The 22,119-nt window shown below is 39.8% G+C and overlaps 1 protein-coding gene across 6 annotated transcripts in view; it reads right to left on the bottom strand.

The window, feature by feature from the left end:
• The window catches only part of LOC144717860 (oxidation resistance protein 1-like), a 117,322-nt gene that overhangs the window by 39,970 nt on the left and 55,233 nt on the right, over positions 1-22,119 (bottom strand). For 4 of the 6 annotated variants that reach the window (XM_078593579.1, XM_078593581.1, XM_078593578.1 and 1 more), the window contains one exon: positions 11,799-12,058. In XM_078593579.1, coding sequence (XP_078449705.1) covers positions 11,799-12,058 — 260 coding nt within the window. Of the gene's footprint in view, positions 1-11,798; positions 12,059-15,754; positions 16,664-22,119 lie in introns of those variants that run through there. The other 2 variants (XM_078593583.1, XM_078593577.1) reach the window with 2 other exon arrangements.

Genomic DNA, 22,119 nt, shown 5'->3' on the forward strand with positions numbered 1-22,119 from the left:
GTTAGTCAACCTTATATGTCCGTAACATAAGCCGCCGACGAACACCACTCGCGTGAATTTGACTCTTTATCACACCGTTTGAACGCATGCCATGCGCCACTTAAATGTAATACGATTACACGTGTATACAGGAGCACATACAGCCGACAAGCATGCCACTTGCATGAATTTGTCACATTTTAATATTCCAGATGAACTGTTTTTGTCATTGGACTAAAATTTTGGAAAATAACGTAATGTCCTCGATATTGCACTGCATAACAAGTCAAATGCTTTGTTGTTTTAATAGACGGTGCAAATGAACCAAGACAGCCTTGCAGACTTGTGACTTACACTTTAAAGCAAAAAAAAATCTTGATATGGAGACACTGCATGAAATACGTAATTCTTTGCCAGATTGCATAGGCAAGCAGCAGTCAGCTGGATCACCCAATGCTATTTTGAGAACAGAAGTGAGAAAGAGGGCGAACCTAACAGGTTGTTTGAGAGCAAAGGAGGTGGGTGACATGGCATGGCTGGCATTTAGGCTTGACATCAGAAGAATTGGCAGAAGGATGACACCACAAAAGTAGGCTGCAACAGGGCACAGTTGTTCCACTGATTTGCTAAGGTTTGCATAAAGACTAGGCATGTGATGATGTATCGATGTATCGACTAAAACGTATTACTTTGCTCATGATATACGTATCAAATCACACAAAAATTAATAACATCATGGGATCTCCTTTGCCAGTACCAAAATATGATAATAAGGTTTTCCTATTAAAACCTAATAGGAAAACCCTATTATCATATTTATATATGATAATAGGGTTTTCCTATTAGGTTTTAATAGGAAAACCTTATTATCATGAGAGGCGAGTATGACCCTCATGCCAGTACCAAAATATGATAATAAGGTTTTCCTATTAAAACCTAATAGGAAAACCCTATTATCATATTTTGGTACTGGCATGAGGGTCATACTCGCCTCTCATGATAATAAGGTTTTCCTATTAAAACCTAATAGGAAAACCCTATTATCATATTTTGGTACTGGCAAAGGAGGTCCCATGATGTAGATGCTCACCCCAAGCTCTCATTACTCTGATAGTGCATTGTCTTTGAGCTGTACGCCTTTTGGCGTCCTCTGGTCTAACACCGTTTGAGACGAGGCTCAAAAGAAAGCTGTCTCTGGTGTGGACCAATCAGTTTCAAGGACAATGCATATATTATCAGAGTATGTTTTTTTTGCATTCTGACCACAAGCATTGTGGTTAATGCGGACGTGATTCCTTGTAAAAGGTTTCAGTTTTGTGTTTTAACATCTTAACACCGGTTTTGTTGCCAGAAAAAGGGAAAAACCCTATTATCAAAATTAATAACTCATTCCCCTTGGATTTTTTTTCCTCCAAAAATTCTCCCTGCACATGGACTGACAATATTTGGTCAGGATTGAGAGGCGAGTATGACCCTCATGTCGTCCTCATCTGTATCTCATGTGTACATTATTGAACTGTATGTCTTTTGTGCACTGGTGCATTTTTTTGTCCTATCTTGTACCACCTCCACTTTTATGATTTGTAACTTTGATCCTTTGATCCTTACATGTGTATCGATAGTTCAATGTTAATGTGCCATTTTATTGAGCGATTGTGTTACCTTGGTGTGGTCTGGGACTGTTTTGTTGTTGTATTTGCTGCCTTGTCCAAGCTTGATGAATCAGATTTACAATCATTGATGGGTTTATTATTTATTTATATGATGCGACTTGCTTACCTTTTTCTATATTTTGCTCCCATATCGTGGTTTTTGTGTATTGTTTGCTGTGAAAAAGAGCTTCATAGCTCATCGGATTCCTCCAGTCTATTATACAGCATCAGAATCTTTAGTTAGTCAACGTTTATGGTCATGGCCCTTCTTCATAGCACACAAATAGAGAGGTCAAAGAAAGTGGATAAAATTAACACGTAGGCTTTCGCGACCAATATCATCCATAAGAGGTTTTTTGGGTTAGATCGCGTAAATTGATGGGCCCGCATAATGCGTATGCATAATGTACGTTGACTTAAGAGCGCAGAAGCGTGGTCACCCCATCTACGCCTCTATATAAGGAACGAAACAGGTGGACTTCTCCACAAATCTGGCTGTCGCCTGATGAAGCTAGTTGTAATTACTGGCGAAACGTCGTACTCAGATTGTAAATTTTGTGGCTTGGCTCTCCAACACACCGGTGTCCTGTACTAGTGACGAATTGGTATATTCTGTTTACATAACAAACCTTACTAATTGGCTGTGTCGGGTGGTGGCGGGTTTAACGACACATTTATATATTTAAGCGATCTAACCCAAAAAACCTCTATCAGAGTGGATAAGAGTTGGAGACTTCACATTTACAATCTATTTACTACAATTTGTATTTTACCCAGGTAAAGTCGACTGAGCTATCTAGCTCTCTTTCAGAAGCAACCTGGCCACAAATGATTGTTCAATTAAGTGGCTTATCATGTGGACACGTATATCAGCCAAATAATCTAAACACGTGTTTATAAGTATGGAGGAAAAAAACTGGAAGACCTGGAAAAAAGGCCACATAACCACAGGGAGAACATGCAAAACTCCAAATATACAGGTGTCATGGTCAGGATCGACCCCACGACCTCCAGTATACCAGTTGAGGTAGTTAACATTTTGCCACTGTGGTGCCAATACATTTTCGGATTAGCAATTTGATGATTGCATTGTTTTGATCATTAATTGATTTTCAAAAATACTTCGTTCTGGCTCCAGTATACATTACATATAATTGTTCTCAATGGCGGTAGTCAAGTGGTCCCAGAAATGAAAGTGGAAGTCCCAGTGGTCCGAATGGAAGTCCTGGTGGTCGTGGTGCCAGTTATTATTGTTCTTGCCGTAATTTCAGTGGTTCTAGTGATGTGAGTGATAAACTCGCTGGGTCCTGGTAGTCCCAATGGTAGTCCTGGAGGTTTCAGTGATAGGCTCAGTGGCCACGGTGGTAGTCCAGTTGGTTGACCCCAATACCAGCTGGCCAGTAGCAACCAGAACCTCTTTGGGAATTTATTACGTGGGATTAGGACATCGGTTGCTTTTGCAATTCCACGATTTCATCTAGGTCCCATGGGGCCTCCCATTTTTCTGAATGCCAAACTAGAATCAGGGTGGAATCGTGCGATTTCTGTGGACTGGATATCGATTGCTTTTCTCATGGTGATTCTGATTGATACCAGTTGGCTGTAATCGTATGGCAGATGCCTATCGAACACGTTTTAATGGCAATTGTGGTCGATATCAGCCAGCTGATAGAGACCACAATTATCTCAATGCCACACAGCCCGGCCATCCCTCAAATTTTGCCAATCCACAATTAATTAAGAGTCGTATTATATTCTAAGGTTAGAATCGTGATTCCAGGCTAGGCACCAAAAGCATATAATCTCGTTTTGTAGAATCAGCTAATGTGTGTACATTGTTTATGTGCATGAAACAATGTTGCATTTGTGTGTATGTTGTACTTCGTTCACACCGTATGTAACCAGCTGTGCTAATCAGGAGGTGTGGGAAAAGGTCAACAAGCTAAATTTGTATGCTCATTGCTCATGCAGTGACAGAGGCAAACAACTTAGTTTGTGCATGTCTTATGCCCTTGATATAAAGTCAATTCCACACAGAGAGAGACAAAGCTTCTTTAAACGAGCAGTCTGCCATGTGTCAGGGCACATTCAGCAGACTCAGTCATGCAGAAACCAGCCTCCTTTACACAGTCTAAATAATGCAACGTTAAATTTCGATTGAAAGCTTTCGTGACTGCAGGGATTCATATTCTTGGTTCTTTCTGTAAAGTCACGTAGAAGGGAAATAATAAAATAATAAAAATAAAACAATAAAATTCTCACGACGTTTATTATTTCCCTTCTACGTGACTTTACCGAAAGAACCAAGAAAATAAAAATGCAACGTTACTTAAAGCGGATGCCAACAAATGTATCATGTACAGCGGCATGTACAGTGTTGAATGTTTATTTTAATTTTATTTAAGCTCTGCTACCACCTACTGGTAGGCACCTTCATCAGGAGTCAATTTGCCTCTCGCAGAGATGTCGGAGGTGCAAAGCTGACCAGGCTAATTCAAAGTGCTTACTTATAGAGAGTGTTACATTTTAACTGCCACTTACACACTCAAGATATCAAGTTATTGGTTTTAGGTAATTGGTTTTGCCACAAGGATCAATATGGAACATGCTGAGCACATGAAAACGAAGAACAGCTGCAGGCCCCCAAAGACGTGTCTTGAGATGAACTTGCAGATACTGATTCAGTGGTGCACACAATGGGCTCAAGTTGCTCGGTTTAAGGCTTTCACTTGAGAAGCACATCTGCATGGAGGAATAGAGCTGGAATCTCAGAGAAATAATGGATGACAGTGAAAAAAAGAGAAATTAACTTTTGCCCACGGAGATATTTACAATGTGGAAAAGCAATTCTCAGATTGATCAATTGTCTATAGATTGCAAGTCATTTAAATAAGAACTTGCGTCATGTAAGAAAGCATATATTGCACGAATATTTAGACGCCCTGTTTCAATGAAAAAGGGGACATTTGTAGATACTGTGTTATGAAAAGCAATGCACTGTATTTGGCTCCAAGGTACACAGTAGAGAGAGAGAGAGATGTAATTCTGTTAGGAATTGAAAAGTCACTCAGGTGAATGGTTGTTAAGCTCAAAGCACAGAAGTGGCACTGACTCGTATGGGACTCCCAAAGAGAATTTCAGCTGGAAGGTCAGAGGGCCTTGCGAATCGTGTCAGACTCTGGGTCTCAAGCACACATTCAATCTCATATTCCAAAATAACAAGGTTCCAAATTGCCCTTTATCTACAAAGGTAGACTTTGATATTTAAATATACATTTATTGCATTCGGTAATTGTTTCTTTGAAGTTAAATACAAAGCAAATGTACAAAACATTAAATGTAGGTGTGTGCTGTATAAATGTTTACATATCATCACATTAAAACGTATGCTCGTGTAAAATATTTAATGGAACACCTAAGTGATTAATCCAACAACTTGAAAACAATTTAAATGAAATAAAAATTAGGTTCATTGTCAAGTACCGAGGTCTCAAGTTGAAATAGGTATGAGTTCAATGTGGTCTGTTTCAGGAATGTACTCTATGCCAAGGTTACAGCGAACTGCACAAACAGTTCTTTTTTGTTAGGAAAGTGTGTTTGTGCATTATGAAACAGCGGGATTTTTGCCTTCTTGTCATCTTTGTTCCATGAAGATGCGAGCACATCGATTGCACTCACAGTAACTCGAACTGACACTCGCACACATCTCTGCAAGAGCAAACGGTCAGGGTACCAGCCTTATTTGATTGGAGAATGGCAGACACTATCCCATACAGTTCAACACAACGGTTGAGTGATCTATCCGCAACAGCGAGCAGTTTATCATTCAATATCAAAACATGGCTAAATGGTTAGAGCCGATTTCAAAGTCATTGCATTTAATAATGCTCATAACAACACAACCATACGGTGTGTAAAATAATTACAAACTGCAATAGGCACAAACATGCAGAAAAGCACAATGCAACATTATCCAGGATACACCTTTGTGGCTGACCATCCACTTTTGTCCGTGTGCATGCTAGGTAAAGATCCGAGTCCTTTGACATACACACGAATCCTAAATTGCATGCAAACATGGAGCCAATCGCTCGCTGCATGAAAATACTGTTAAACGTGCAATAGAGAGAGAGAGGGTTGGCTACTGGATCTGTTGATAGCCTGCCAAAACATACTCAAAGCTATCCGATTTACAGCTTAGCACACATTCGTTCAGGCAGTGCTATGTAATCAGCATGACTTAAAGTTCAAACGTTTTGGAAAGCTCCGTGGTATATATTAATGTTAAGGTAAAATGTTGCTCCATCACATCGCTTTCGTTATACATACATTTAAATAAAAAAGAAACAACGTTTGTACGTCATAATAAGTTACCCAAATTTCGATTTAAAGCTTTCGTGTAAAGTCACGTATTTCACAAGTAGTACTAATCCCATATCTGCATTTCAAAAGTAGTACTAATCGCATATCTGCATTTCCCATAAATATGCTAAATTCCTCTTGATATGCAAATTATTTTGTCAAGGTGCTCTTCCCCCTCCAACCCAGCTTAAATAGACGCTCCAAGCCTGGGGCTGTTTCATTCAGACTGTCTTCTCGACAGAACTGTTCTTCACCTGAGGACGGCTGCTTGCGTTGTGGCCGAAACGTCGTGAGAATTATTTTATGATGTTTTATTTTTATTATTTTATTATTTCCATTCTACGTGACTTTACCGAAAGAACCAAGAAGAAGTTACCCAAATGTTAGTTAACCACATTTTTTTTATCACAGCGATTTTTACCTATAAACTTATACTTGGATAGTTAAACATGATAAACATGTACTCATCCTCCAAACATATTGTATTTAATTTTATGAATTCTAATATAATAATTTCAGAACAGGACACACGAATGTGATCACCGCAACATAGAACATGCATGTGGACTGTGTCAAAAACTAATCGGACCTTTAAGGAATGATCATGGTGCAGGGAGGCCTTTATCTAGCAGTGGATAGATGATAATCAGCTAATGATGGTGTTATTGAATAACCACTATCCCACTATATGACTTCTCTGCTGATATGTCCGTAATTCCTACTCACTCGTAACTCCAAACTAATTTCCCAACGCGAATAATGTCGGCTGAAGTTGAAGCATGAACTGGTGTAACACTTTCCGTTGCCATAATAAACAAGCGAATATTGTGAGTGAAGCTGTCTTCACACCAGCAGAGGATAAACTCCCCTCTCACATCTTGCTGCTATTCTACTGTGCAGTTGAGTAAGGGTGTCAATATACAGTATTTTATCATGTGATACATTGCCATCTAGTGGAAAAATCTCGGAAACATAGAGCACGTAAGTGGCAGGGTGATGCACAAATTAGATTCCAAAGGAGCACCAACACGTTGCAGAATATTTTGTGAAGTCTCCTAAACACACCGACACAGCCTTTTATACATTAAAAAATTGTTTTAAAAAAATGACTACACTAAGATGACATTCACTCTGCATACTCATACAACAATGGTCTCTATACTGCAGTGTGCCATTTGTTTATCGCTGATTAGTGTAACTGTCATGCTATTACAAAAAAAAAACAGTGTTAATCAGGATGTGCATTACCCTCAACAATACTCGAGAATCTACATCTTGCTGAATATCACTAGACTTGTTATTCGTCTCAGGAAATGAACTGTAAGCTTCCTCGCTATTAATCATGAAACGTACAGTAAAATGCACCATTAAAATGTTCCCAGATTTGTCCTACCTGTGGTGTCAATTGAACACTATAAAACGGAGACATTCTATCAGCTATATGAACAGTTCTTTGGTCATCGTGGAATGTCCAGCGACTTTTTGTCTGGACTTTTTGGCTTCACCTGGCACTTTTTGCACTTACTGACATTCTCACATTTGAAAATACCTCTTGGATGACTGCCATTTTAAAAAGATATATAAATTGAATATCCTTACCATTGTCACACCATAATACACGCCAAAAGGATTTTTTACAGTTATATTAATTGCAAGCTCTCTCGTCTCTGCAGCATGTGAATATTCAGATAACCGCTTGAGCAACTATTTACTAACAAAATCAAAAATAATGTAGGTTCAAAATTTCCATTGCAAAAAAATTTCCAGTCCTTGATTTTTTAGATTGTTTTGCATAACAATGACGTTGGCAGCGTTATGCTATTTCAACGTTTAGTAATTTACAATGCATTAATTCAAATAATTTTTTGAGTAAAAACTCACCCTCAATAAAGAGGACATCGCAATACTTTACAGCATGAATTAAACGAAGGTTGTCCTACCTATAAAATCAAGACAGAGAAAAAAAATCTCAAAATGAGGACACACACCACACAAGGAAAAGCTAAAAGCGAAAAAATAATTATTGCAGAGTTTTCTGAACCGTTCGGCGCTCGGGGCAAATCTAAGGGCCGGAAGAGAGTTCTAGATCTTAGGCGCCACACACGAGAAGGCCCTATCGTCCAGCGTAGAATGCTAAATTGTAGGCTGAGATAGCAAGTCCTGGCCTGAGGAGTGCAAGGTATAAATATCTAGCAGACGTCTGGGGGGGGGGGCCCAGACGGGTATGCAGGTACTGAGAATCAAGGCCGTTTTGAGCTTTGTAATATTTCCAGACAGTAATTATATTTAAGCAAAAGTCACTACTTGATTTGGAGAGGTAACTCAAGGCACACTAAATGTAATTTGTAATAATGTTTTACATTGTTTTCACAGTCTCTGCAATAAAACTATCAATACTTTCTTAACAGATTGGAAGTGCTTATACAATGGGCGGATGCCACTTTGATTGAAAATTATTGGCATGGCAGAAATAAATAACCACATTCAACCACTCTTTAGGAAACATTTTCTTTTTCAAAACGCCCTGACACAATGCATACACAATGCCCATCTACTATGTATGAGGCCAAATTACTTACTAGATTTGCACTTTTTAAATATAGTAAATGCATTCTAGCAATTAATTACAAACGTGTGCCAATTGATTTGCATGACCTGCAGATACAATATATGGGCAAAATAAAGCGTTTACTTCAGTGGCTCAGAAGAAATAAATCTTTGTTAGCTTTCATTTGTACACAACGAACCACAATATAACCATTACATTGAGAAAGCATGTGATAGGATTTCAATATTTAGTACAATTCGTTAAAATAAAACTCGAAGATGTATGTTTGAATACCTAATAAATAAATAACAATCATAAATACAGTAGAACAACACGTGACAACCAAAAAAGAGTTGGTACTTGCTTAAATCGGTTGTAGCGTTCCCTCATTCCCCAGCAATTTGACAAATTGTCACGAGTCCGGATTGCAATTCACTAAGACAGTGCGATTCAACGCTGCGGTCAATGGTAACACCTCGAGCAACTCCAGGGACAACATGAACCGATTATATAAACGCATATGAATGGAAATACATCGATTCATGCACATGCAATTCAATGCACGTATCGCAAGCTTACACATCAATAATAAATCGGTGGTTTGTTATGGACCATTCCATCTCTGTTGCTGAAACATTTGTAGTTGCTTTTGCAACTGCACATGCTACTGTTGGGAACGGATATTGTATTCTGAACAGACATGGCAAAGTGCACGCACAGAGTTAGAGGAGACGTGCTGCATTGCTTGGTCTCGAAGCGTTGAAAAGCTTCCTGAAAAACTGTTACAAAGGAAAGGTGGGCTCTCGCTTGCAAATCTGTTGCTCATACGGAGTGGTAGCTCTTGCAATCTCTCATTTACTTGATACAGCTGTCGTGGCTGTGACGGTTCCACCTGAAGACAGAAGCTTGTGTTGCCTTCGAAACGTCGTGATTTTTATTTTATTTTACTTTTATTAATTTTAATGTTTTACCTACGTGACTTTACCGAAAAAACCTAAGAATATGAATCCTTGCAGTCACGAAAGCTTCAAATCTAGAACTGTTGCTCAAGGGCAAGAACCTTTTGGATAACGTGGGGATGGCAGCAATGTACTGGAGTTCAGAACGGAGTGCTTTGTCCTCCATCGATGTTATGCCCTGCCTCAGCCATAAAGCGTTTGGGCCAGCGATTTTCAAACTAGCAGGCAGCTGTGTGGCACAAAACGACCTATCAAGGGATGCGCTTGCAGACATAATGATACTCGAATAATATCTAGAGTAAGATCTATATCGCAAAAATAATCTTTCAAATTTATTTGGTATTGGCCAAACATCTCAATTCTGGAAAAAAATGCATGCAAATTACTGCATTGAGACTACCCATGGCAGCATGACCGTAAAAACAGGGCTCTCCTGAAAAAGTTGCGACTCTCCAAGTCTTTCCGTTGGTAAACACGAATAATAAGGTTTCATTCTTTTAGTAACCATCCAGAAATGGGTACATCTGTTAAATTAGTCTAAGCATTGAAGGTAAAGTTGAAACAGGGAAGACCTAAGTAAGACACATTTAGTGGAATAAATAGCATTGCAGAATTGAAAGTTTTAAGTTACATTTCTCCTTTCGCACGTAAGCAGCAATGGGTGAGGAGCAAACGACAATTTTCTCAAGTCAAATAGACCAAAACAGGAACATGTTCTTAATAGAGTGGATAGGTAACTGTTTTAATTGGAAGTGACAAAGGGAGACTGCATATGGATGACAAATCTGAGATATCAGTCATCCTTGGGAAATGCATGTAAAAAACACTGCTACAATGAATGACATTGTTTGCACAACTCAGTCATAAATCAAAGCAATAATAATAGCAACTTGTGGAGACCTTTACCACAGTGGCGTAGCTTGTTTGGCATGGGGCCCGGGTGTAAGGAATTATATTATTGATAAAAGAGAAGGCCATATGTCCAGGTGTCATGGCCCATATTTGCCAAATTTGATCAATCACTTGCAAATTACTCAATTGGAAATAAATCCTGGTGCCGCACAGGGACAGCTTACCACTTCGGTCCCCTTGGCTAGATTTTTAGCAGGGCCTTGAAATGGTTGAAAATAGATGTTTTGGAAGGAGGTTCAAGTTGCAAGATGTGCAATTATAGTGCCCTATAATTATAGTGTCCAATTTCCTCCTCCCCCCCCCTTTGTAGCTCAACACCTGGGTTCCTGTGACCCGTGGGCATCGTCGTCGTTGCACCATCTGCGTACTCAACAGCGACGCCAAAGCTACACCCAAAAAGCAAGCTCAGCATCGACGATTGTGGTGATGACCGCATTGTCGAATATGTACATATGTATGTTGATCTTCTTTCACCCCATACCAAGCCAACCATGCTAATCGGAGGTGCGGAATATGATGGCGTTGACGATTTTTTATGAAAATGACGTGATAAAAAATAACGCACTCTTTACAAGAATCACACTGTCAAAATCACTCAATATTGAACCCGCGCCTCCCACGCAGTACAAGGACGTAACTTGCAGCAGGAGACCGACCAGTGGCAGCTGTCCACTTGAGGTACAAGGTGAATGCAGCACCAGACAGCAAATGAGCATTAAGCTGCAAGTAAGCGGCAATGTTGCTATGTGGCTTCCCAACTAAGCATTGAGTACTTTAGCACGCTCTGATGCCGCGACACACAGTGGCCCTACTCTATTTAAAAATACGTTACGGAATCTTTAAAAATATTGCTCGTGATACAATCGCAGTATTAACCAGTACAACCACTGGAATAGAACCGCGAACCTCTGCAACAAGCGTGCTACTGCTGGGCCACAGCATCAGCCACCACCCCCACTTCCTCATCACTGGTTTTACCAGCACGGTTTACAACTCAACAATTTTTTTTATTTTACCAGGTAAAGTCCACTGAACTATATAGCTCTTTTTCAGAAGCGACCTGGCCATAAATGAAAGCTCAAGAAAAGTGGCTCCTCATCATGTGGAAACTTATAGCAGCCAAATACTCTAAACGCATGTTGATTCTAAATGTGGACAGAAAAACTGGAGGACTTGGAGGTAAAATCTACGCGACCACAGGGAGAACATGCAAACTCCAAATATACAGGCGCCGGGATCGAACCCACGACCTCCTGTATCCCGGGCGAGGTAGTGAACATTTAGCCACCACGGCACCATTTGGCACATGCAAATGGGCAGCATATGTATGTAGAACCTCTTTCGCACCGTACGTAGCCAACCGTGCAAATCGGAGGTGCGGCGTACCGATGGTGTAGAAGCGACGCAGCTCGGCTCTGCGGAAGGAGCGCTTCTGCGAGTTGGCCGTGTTGTTCTGCTCCTCCTCCGCGGCAGAGCCCTGCCTGGGCTTGGCGGCGCTAGGAACCGGGGGTGCCACGCTGCCACTAGCTGACGAGGTGGAGGGTAGGCGGGCCGGTGGGGAGCCAGAGCGGCCTGCTGGGTTCAGCACGGCGGGGTTGGTGAAGGCCTGCATGGTCACGTCCAGAGACTGGGACTTCTTCTTGAGCCTGCCGACAGAGCATTGGCCAATAGAGCCGGTAAGCAAAAACTACATGATTAATTTACAGATTGTTTGGTATATGTGGTAAAAAATAAAAAGGGCAACTCAATCGTGCTACTTAATGCTGCTATTATGCACCCATCACTGAAGTGTGGTAAAAAAAAACGAATTAACTACTCAGCCAAAGAACATATAGCCTACACTAGCCAGAAATAATACAGCTGCTTCAGTAGCTTCTTTAAAATGGCATGATTATATTTAATAAGGTCAATCAGCATGAATCACTTTCATGTACGATATTTTTATATGATTTTTTTTACCAATTGCAAGACCTTGAGTCCTATCTATATAAATAAAGACCGTAATCTGTATGTCTCAAAAACCACTAGCATACTTCCCGAAAAGGTAGAAAGCTGAAATTTGATACATATAGCTTTTAGGACACAAAAAAGGACAAATCTGAAAATCCGTGATTTTTTATTTTAAGGCCCCAAATTTCGATTTTAAGTGCCCCATAAACATGTTTGTGTTTGTTATTTAGAAACTGTTCAAAATATAAGACTGCAGTTATTTGTTGTTGAATAGAGCATTAACCAGAAAATAAAATTAGAGCAAGAACCATTGTTCCATCTTTTATTGTTTTGAGATATTTCAGATTCAAGCGGTTTTGAACAAAAAAAATGCATTATGATGTTCAAATCTGAATACTTCGAAAACGGTAAAAGATAGGAGCTTCCTGTCTTTGAGTATTAAGTTCATAATTTTTGTTCTTTTTATAAAAAATAACGATATCTTTATATTGACCAGTTTTTCGATGGGTACGTCTTTAAATATAAGTAGAATCAAGTCAACAATTCAAATACACATTTTTGAATTTGTTCTTAAGTGTCTGATCGTAGATACAAATTTAAGAAGATCAAATCAGGTTAATTATCATAATTATTGAAAACTTTTGCCTGGCGAAATCAGTGGTAATGTATTTATATAACTCTCAAACTAGAGATGATGTGCTAATTCAGCAAAAACAAAGGTCACATTTGAAACATTGTTATAAATTAAAATTGATCTATATGTATAAAAACACTAACGACTAAAATAAGAAACCGACTAATTCCATTGCTACTAAAAATCACAATTTACAAAAAAACGCACCGGGCAATATTGTTATAATCTATGTGTAGCGCTACAAGTGGAGAGAGAGACGATGTTATATGCGAGGGTCGTATGTGCTTGGGCACATAACATAGTCTTTAAGACGATATCTGAGAAGGTCAATGAAAGCAAGCAACTGAAATGTAAACAGAGCACTGTGAAAAATATAAAAAAATATTTTGGCTCGAAGGATAAAATTGCAAACAACTGTAATGAACACAGACTTCACGCCGTCACTGCCGCCAAAGTAACAACGGAATATTTAAGCCTTTGAGATCCATATACCCATTTCCCAAGGAAATGTTTTAAACATCTATGAAGCCCATGAATGTACTTACTCAAAACAATGCTGCGTGTATTGAATGTTTACCTCTTTGGAGCATATATTTGTCAAATCTTAAAATTCCTGTATATATTTGGCAGCGAGAGTACTTTACTATATGTACACCACTAAGCTGTCTGATAGTGTTGTTAACCGCATTTACGGCATTTATACAGCGTTATGCCTGACCTATTCGGTAGATTCATCAATTGGAAAGTCAATGCGTTCAGCCCAAAAATATCAGCTACAAGGGACCTTCTGATATTCCAATACATTTCAAGGCCGATTGCATTTGGCCCACCACCAATAGAAATTCGAATGGCATCATAGTTGCAGCGGAGAGGACACAAAGACAAAATCATATCCTTCATGCCCGTGGATGCATGGGGGCAGGAGGGGGGGCTCTGCAGCCTTGTCGTGTAACCCGATGCGCACACCGCCACTCCCTCTCGCCTTGTTCAAGGGAGAGTGGGAGCTCCGAGGTGTCGGAGTAGGTAAGTGCCCTGCTGTGCTTCAACTACACCGACCCCTTGAAGCGTGGAGAGGGGCTGACATGCTCCGCTCCACCTAGCAAAGGTAGCAAGCGGAGGGCTCTGCCGAATACGCCAAGCCTAGATCAAGTCCGTCATTCAATGGATGTGAAAAAAAATCTGGTATTTTAGCCCTCGAAATGTTCTAACTTAGGGTTTCATTCTCAGGCATATTTCACAATGCCCACCTTCGATTGGCTACATGTCTGATTGGTAGTTAATCACACGTGATCAGTGGGTTAAATATAAGAATGCATTTCGATTTAAAGCTTTCGTGACTGCAGGGATTCATCTTCTTGGTTCTTTCGGTAAAGTCACGTAGAAGGGAAATCATGAAATAATACAAATAAAACATTATAAAATAATAATATAAAAATAATATAATAATTTTCTTGTGTTTTATTATTTTATATTTTATTATTCCCCTTCTACGTGACTTTACCGAAAGAACCAAGAAGATATAAGAATGCAATTAATATTTGGAAATCGTGGCGAAGAAAAATAAACTGCTTGGATATGTTAGCTCTGTCCTCATTGATTATCTCCTCACCAGGTAAATCAACCTTTTCAAGTCAATGCAAAACATACAAAACACTCATTGCTCTTCACAAAATTCTGTATGTAAAATTAATAAGTGTTTTTTTCACATGGCGAACTCTGCTGATGAGCTCCAGGTTTAAACAGGATTCAGTTTTCATCTTTAAGCAAAGGCTGCTGGTACACTTAAGTCTTGAAGGCAAATAAACTGAAATATATTTTACGTTTTGTTAAAGTACCAGTAAAAGGCAATTCATTGTGAATGGAGACCAGTTTTGCGAAATATCGAAGAGAATAATCAAGTGCCACCAAATATGCAGAGAACAAATATTAATAATTTAACATCAGCATTAACAAAACCGTTTGTATGCCTGACTTTTTGTCGTGTCTTCTCTTTTTGCAATGTACTGTATAAGCAGTGGTTGACAACATTCCATTTTTTATTTACCGACTAAATATCTAAACCCAATTACAATTAAATAACAAATACATTGCATGGCCACATTGGCATATAAAAAGCAATTTGTGCAGATCCTGTACAATGGTTTTCATAAGTCAAGATTACTGGTATACAACATTACACACTTTAAATGCTCCTGCACACTTGCTTTGCAAGCATGTGTACAATGCAAACAGTCATCAAGAGATGTCACCCACAGTGACTATGTGGCCATTACATTAATCCAGTCGGTGGCAAAACTGCCAACTAAAAACATAACAACATTGCTTTGTTATACAATTCACGGAATTTTCTTCATTCTTTTTTTTAAAGGATACAAATTTGTGAGATCAAGGCAATGTAATTGTAGGCATAAGACAGCAGAACCGCGCAGACCCGGGACAGACAATCGCTGCACGGCCAAGATAAAGGCAAACCAAAAACTCATGCCGTGTCCAAAGACGCGGGCAAGATTCCTGCGGAGAAGCGCCCGTCCACTTTGCATTCATAAACGAATTGATGTCATCCTTAAACAGCATCACTCACCTTGATCGCTCGCGGAAGAGCACGGCAAAAGCGCGCACTCGCTCTCAACCGCCGCAATAACAATGCACGCGCTACTCCGTGGAAGCAGAGGACGCTCTGCCCTTGACAGAGCTAGACGGCTCTGGTTTCCCCCTTACCGTGCATATAATTTGAAGATGCGCTTAATACATACAGTACCTTGCCCCTTTCTCTTGCCGGAGCCTCTTCATGGTTCGCGTGCACCACGCGCGGTGCGAGAGCGCTCTCGGCTCGTGAAATTCTTCATCACACTCCGCAGACAGCGGCTGCACAGCTATTTTTTTTTCCACCACCACCACCAAGCGATGATAAGTACAGTGGTCGCAGCTTAAAGCCCGAGTTAAAGTCCATTCATATATGTTTATGTTGCTCTCTGCAAGGATTTCAAAAGCGGCACAATCCTGGATGTGGCCGAATGTAGCTTTCTAAAGGCACGGCAAAAGAATCGCACAGGATGAGGATTTCTACAGTCAGCCACGTAACCGGAAGGTAAGGCAGACCAAGACAGCCATTAAAGCTCAAGAAAAATTGATTGCACTCCCCACGCCAATTACAGCTAAATATAGAAGGGCGGCAGGTCCTACTGGACCAGCATGCGGCTGTAAGGCAGCAGAGGGGGCTTGTGTTGCAGTCGAGAGCGTTAACCATTTCCGTCTACCAAGCCCGCTGCAAAAAATATATAATTTGATCAAATACAGATAACACAGAAAGCACAGTGATTCCATATAAACTTGTACTCTTCTGCAAATCATTCACCTGCATAATTCGTGAACAGTCCCGCATCCTTTCAGACATTAGCGCTGGGAATTTTTGTAAAACCTTTTATGCTACCTGGCCAAATTCATTTCACCATACAAAAGGAGACATACTGAGCGGCTTGGGCAGCAGTGTATTGTATACAACTTCGGAATGGTTGCCATGAAAAAAGCAACGTACAAAAGCAGTTTAGTTTTTTATGTAGTTTATACTTTAGTTTTCTACGTGGTTGTTTAGTAACTGCAGCTACATACTATTAACATTCCTTTCCTTTGTTAATGCTACTCCCTGCACCCTCCCTTGGTGCTGCTAATCCTGCATAATGCATGGGCATAATATGATTATGAAACCCCCCCACCCACCTCCTACGCATTTCCCATGAATATGCTAAATTCCTCTTCATATGCACATTATTTTTGTTAAGGCGCTCTTCCACCTCCAACCCAGCTTATATATAAGCTCCTAGCTTGGTAGTGTCTCATTCTTCACCTGAAGACGGCTGCTTGCGTTGTAGCCGAAACGTCGTGAGAATTATTTTATTTTATTATGTTTTATTTTTATTATTTTATTACTTCCCTTCTACGTGACTTTACCGAAATAACTAAGAAGAAAAAAGCAGTTCTATTCAGGCTCATCAAAGAAAGCAGCTTTTTTGAGCAGCAATATTGCAGGCGAATGCAAGAGCACATGGCCGTGATAGCTTTTTAAAATTATACAAAATGTTGAACGAAGACTCTCGTTGGTATTCGAAGTAGATACATTCTAAGTCTTCAAATATGGCACATATGCCATGAATATAATACATAACAGAAACATACCTAATCGAGGTCAACAATTAAAATCAATTTACATTTGTTTTTGCTTTGTGCCCGTCACATGTATGTCTGTTGAACTTCTTTCGCACCGTGCATATGGCCAACCGTGCTAATTGGAGGTGCGGAGGAAGGACAACAAACTAAACACACCTGGCCGGCACTTGGTTCCAAGCAGCCTTCATCACCACTCTCGCTCGTCTATACCGGCAGCCGGACGGGCAGATTGATTGTACAGGTGACGGGCATCTACGCCGCCCAGTAGCCAGGTATATGTATGCCTAGCCTTGTCTGACCTGCGCAGCTGCTCCTGCAACCACTGCAGTAGAAGCAACGATAATGGTAAAAAAAAATTCAGTATTCCCTGCAGTGTTCATGACCCTCTTGTGGGGGTAGGGGTCATCTGAGCTGCTCTACTCTTATTCTGGCAGGACAGAATGCAATGTGTGGAGGACACCCCCGTTTAATTATTGTCGAAGTAACTTTCAAATCGCATCACTTTACTGCTTGCCACAAATGAACCACAATACCTTACCGATCTCGTCAAGGAGCATAAACCATCATGCAAACGCCAGTTATTCACGCAGCGGCTTTTGGCTAGACATCGAACAAAGATAGTCACCGCATCGCGCACTTTCAGATGCGCTTCTGCGGTCGTCTGGAACGACGCTCTTCCTTTTGTTATGAGGTAGCCACTGGAGCTATGCACTTTTAAATCTAGATTAAAAAACACATTTCTTGATAAATGCTTTTTGCGTTTAGTTTGTTGCCCTTCCCTGCCCCTCTGATTGAAATCAGTGTTGGTTACCTACGGTATGAAAGAAGTTTAACATATATACATACTGCTACAGTGTGCCCAATATATCAGTGAGCAGGTAGGTGCATGAGCATCTGGTCGGAGAGGGGCAGCCGAAACCAGGCTATAGTCATTGGGTGACTGGCCAGACATTCACCTTTGTCCTTCCTAACAGACCTTATGAAGGCTATGGGTGAGTTCTGGTAGAGTGTACAATTCTTTACAACCTTGTCAAGGAGTTGACTACATTTTCATTATGAATGTTCATGTTACCATTCTTAACCCGATTATTTTATATCCATACTAGCCTACACATCAAGTACAATGCAGTTCATTCACTAATTGTTTCTCACTTCTAAGTCATACGTGTTATATCCTATATATGCACTAGAAACGAGGCAAGCTTAGGTTAAACAAAGAGTTAATAACAGCTGATAACTAAAAGTTTCACTTCTAAAAAAAATGCTGTCATGAAATAGGTGTAGAAACATAAATAGTTGCAGCCTTACAGCAAAACATTTGGGAACTTATTTTTGTATTATATATTACACATTCTACACTATAGAGATAACAACCACAACCATGTTGATCACCAGGCAATGATCTAATACATTCTTCCATTGGCTCCCTATTATTTACAAAGTCCTTTTTAAATATGGATTCACATCGTGAACTTTTAAGTAGTATACAGGATTTTCCCACTATACATTAGGGACGCATTCCAAGGAAATGCTGCTTAACTCTAAATTATATCAAGCTAACTCTAATTTTCCAGAGACAATGTTAAAATCAGGGGTTGCATTCCAAGCTGACATTTCTGGAAAAAAAAAAACCTCAATGTCAATAACTTTAGAATGCATAATATTATAAATTAGCTTACATTTTAACTCATAATAAATAGAAATGAGATTAAACTTAGCAGAGATTGTTAAAGCGCTTGCTGATCAAGGCCTCTTGGGGTGAGCGGTGGTCAGACGAAGAGGAGAGATCACCTGTACTGTTTTACTAATTTACATGTAACATTTGACATACAGTAAAACCTTGGATTGCGGAGCATAATTCGTTCCGGAAACGTGTATGTAACCCAAAGCACTCGTATATCAGTTGTGATCACGTGACGCTCGGCAGAGAAAGCGTATACGCGTACTACTCGTATTGCAAGACCTCGCTCGTTTATCAAATTAATATGTATATTTTTTAAATGCTCGCCTTGCAAAACACTCGCAGACCAAGTTACTCGCAATCCAAGGTTTTACTGTATTTGACATTTTAATGGAGCGACGGCCTGTCATTATATGCCGGACTAACTAGGAGGTCCCAATTAAATCTGAAACTTGAATCTGTGCCAGACCAGCAATAACTATTTAGCACAAGCCTATTTTGTCAGCAGGTCATTTTGTTTGGGTGATTTTGTGTCTTTGATACATTTAACAAAGCATTTGCTACAGGCTGTTCTAACAGCCAATGTGCCACTATACAAAAGGTGTCTCTGGCAGTAATGAAAAATAACCTTGTTACAGTTTTAGTACCTCACCACCGACTCAAAATCCCACCTCTGTGTTGTGCCGTCACCATCCCAGAATCTCACCCAGATCCAGAATAACGCTGGCACGCAGTGGAACTACGCGAACGTCTAGAAATAACCTCATTTGGTACCCAAACATCGCACCTCCTGGCTTTGACATTCCTCCTCCTCGAAGACACTGGTGTAACCATCAACCGCATCAGAACATAAGCAGGCCGATGGACACATCTCCTTCGTGAATGGAATATTAAAGACAAGCCACAGCAGTGCGACTGTGGCCATGCAACACAATCCTTTGGACCATATAGTAAACCAAAGTATTCTGGCTCCTGCAATGGATAAAAAGCAAAACTACACAAACTCTATCCTGAAGCCCTCTCGTGGCTAGCAGACCTCAGCATTCGCATTTAGCTCCTTAACCTACTACCATATTCAAGAATAGAACGGAACTGTAAAAACTCGAAGATCTGTACATAGTAACAAGCACATTTTGCATTACCTTTATACAATGTAAAGACAATCTTAAACTTTGAATTGATTTTGTGGCAAATATATGTTTTACAAGTCAATAGATTGCATGTCCTTGTACTAACCAGGTAAGTGTCTGCTGGAAAACACTGCACTGCAAGAGACTTGGGTAGAAGGTAAATGAATGATATTTTTTATAAAAAAGTTTAAGACTTTGTTTTTGACACTGCCACATTTTTAGTTTTAAGTCATTATCACATATGCCACAACAGTTTCACATTTGGTTCAATATACATTTTCATCATCACCATATCAGCAACTATCACATTAAAATATGGCAGATGAAAAAGCAGGATCATTTGAAATTAGCCTACGGGTTGAACGTGCAACTCAAGGCCTGCAGCAGTTAGCACGAGTTGGGTCAAGAATGCCTGCACGAGAGGCAAAAAAAATCACTTAACACTGTACATGAGCCTATGCCCTTGATGTGTCAGGCCATTTCATCAATCCACGGATGGTCTAGGACTACTATATCTTTTCTGGGATTTCCCCAATAAGGTGACAGTGGTGAAGATCAAAATGGGCCCCAAAAGAAGCTATCAAGAGTGTGAGATTGGGATGGCTGAGGTGGTGCAATAGTAGAGAACTCTGGACATTGAAAAGATGTGTAGAATATGAGCCCAAATTTCACAGTACCTAAATTAATGTAGAGAACACTACGAACGAGTGAGTCATCCTGGGAAAATTTGTTATGGCTTCAGTCGCATTTTGTTTGCATGCTTTATTTAACCAGGAGCTTAAATTAGGATGGCAACCGAGACAACTTGGGTTCTCAAAAATTAAACAGATTGCAACACGCATATCTAAATGCAGTTCAAAATGTGAGTGTTATGCACAGTAACTGCAGATATATCATTGTCGTATGCAAATAAGGGTTTTCATTAGGTATTCTGGGATCATCCCGTGCCCACTTAGAAGAGTGACCTGGTCAAACTTTGTACCATGATGAAATTAAGTATGAAATGCGCACTGCTCAAAGCAAATGTGAATGGATTTCAAAGTTAAAATGTTTGACTAATAATCAAAAATAGGCAGATGTGCGAAACTAATGGTGGTTTTGCGTTTTCAGAACTTGAAAGCGCGTGAAATGAAGGTTCAACGATTTCGCTTGCTAAAAGCGCGTCTCACCACATCTAACGCACAACCCAAATCAGACGGTTTGGTGTTTTGATGTTAATTTTTACAGTTTTACTGTCGGATATATATTTTAAATGAGAAAAAAGGGAGGGGAAATAAACTTTAAAAGTCCTTAAATATAAAGCTTCAACATATTTTTCCGAGAGCAGTATTTAAAACCACAGATATAAACTCATGAGCGCAAATGACACTTTTCCTATCTATAAACCTATTTTACAAGATTTCCCTTATCCGTAACCCCATATTGATCTGTGCAAATTCATAATCTCAGTGTGACAATTCTTCCTATAACTCGAGCTTTTGCATGGATCAGAGGAGTGACCCAAAAGTTGCAACACATTCATCCTTTTAAAAAAAAACGAATACGTTTTACCCTTTCTGGCACTAAAACAGGTGTTAAGATGTTCAAACACCAAATAGAAACCTTTTGCAAGGAATAAAGTCCGCATTAACCACGCGTACTTGTGGTGAGCATGCAGACAAATATGCTCTGATAATATATGCATTGTCTTTTAAACTGATTGGCTAACACCAGAGACAGCCTTCTTTATGGCCAAGTCTCACACGTGTCAGACAAGAGAACACCAAAAGGCGAACAGTTCAAAGACAATGCCCGTATCAGAGCATTTATAGCTCAGGGTGAGCAGCCATATCATGAGACCTTTTGCCAGTCTTAAAGTATGAAAAATAACAATAGGTTTTACCCTCTCTGGTAATAAACCAGGTGTTAAGATGTTTAAACACCATATCGATACCTTTTGCAAGGAATCATCTGCACATTTGTATGTAGAACAGTCATTTGAAAGTGTAAGATAAATCTTCCTGTAATCCGAGATTTGCCCTGGGTAAGAAGGATGAGAAAATGGCAGCTAATTCATTCATCCTATTATTTGTTTAGTCATGCGTCAATGAGTAGATAAAATGAATAATTTGTACAGATAAATATAATATTAGTCAGAATCAGAATATC

This window comes from Lampetra planeri, chromosome 4 (assembly GCF_965212315.1).
Source record: "Lampetra planeri chromosome 4, kcLamPlan1.2.h2, whole genome shotgun sequence".
NCBI classification, from domain to species: Eukaryota; Metazoa; Chordata; class Hyperoartia; order Petromyzontiformes; family Petromyzontidae; genus Lampetra; species Lampetra planeri.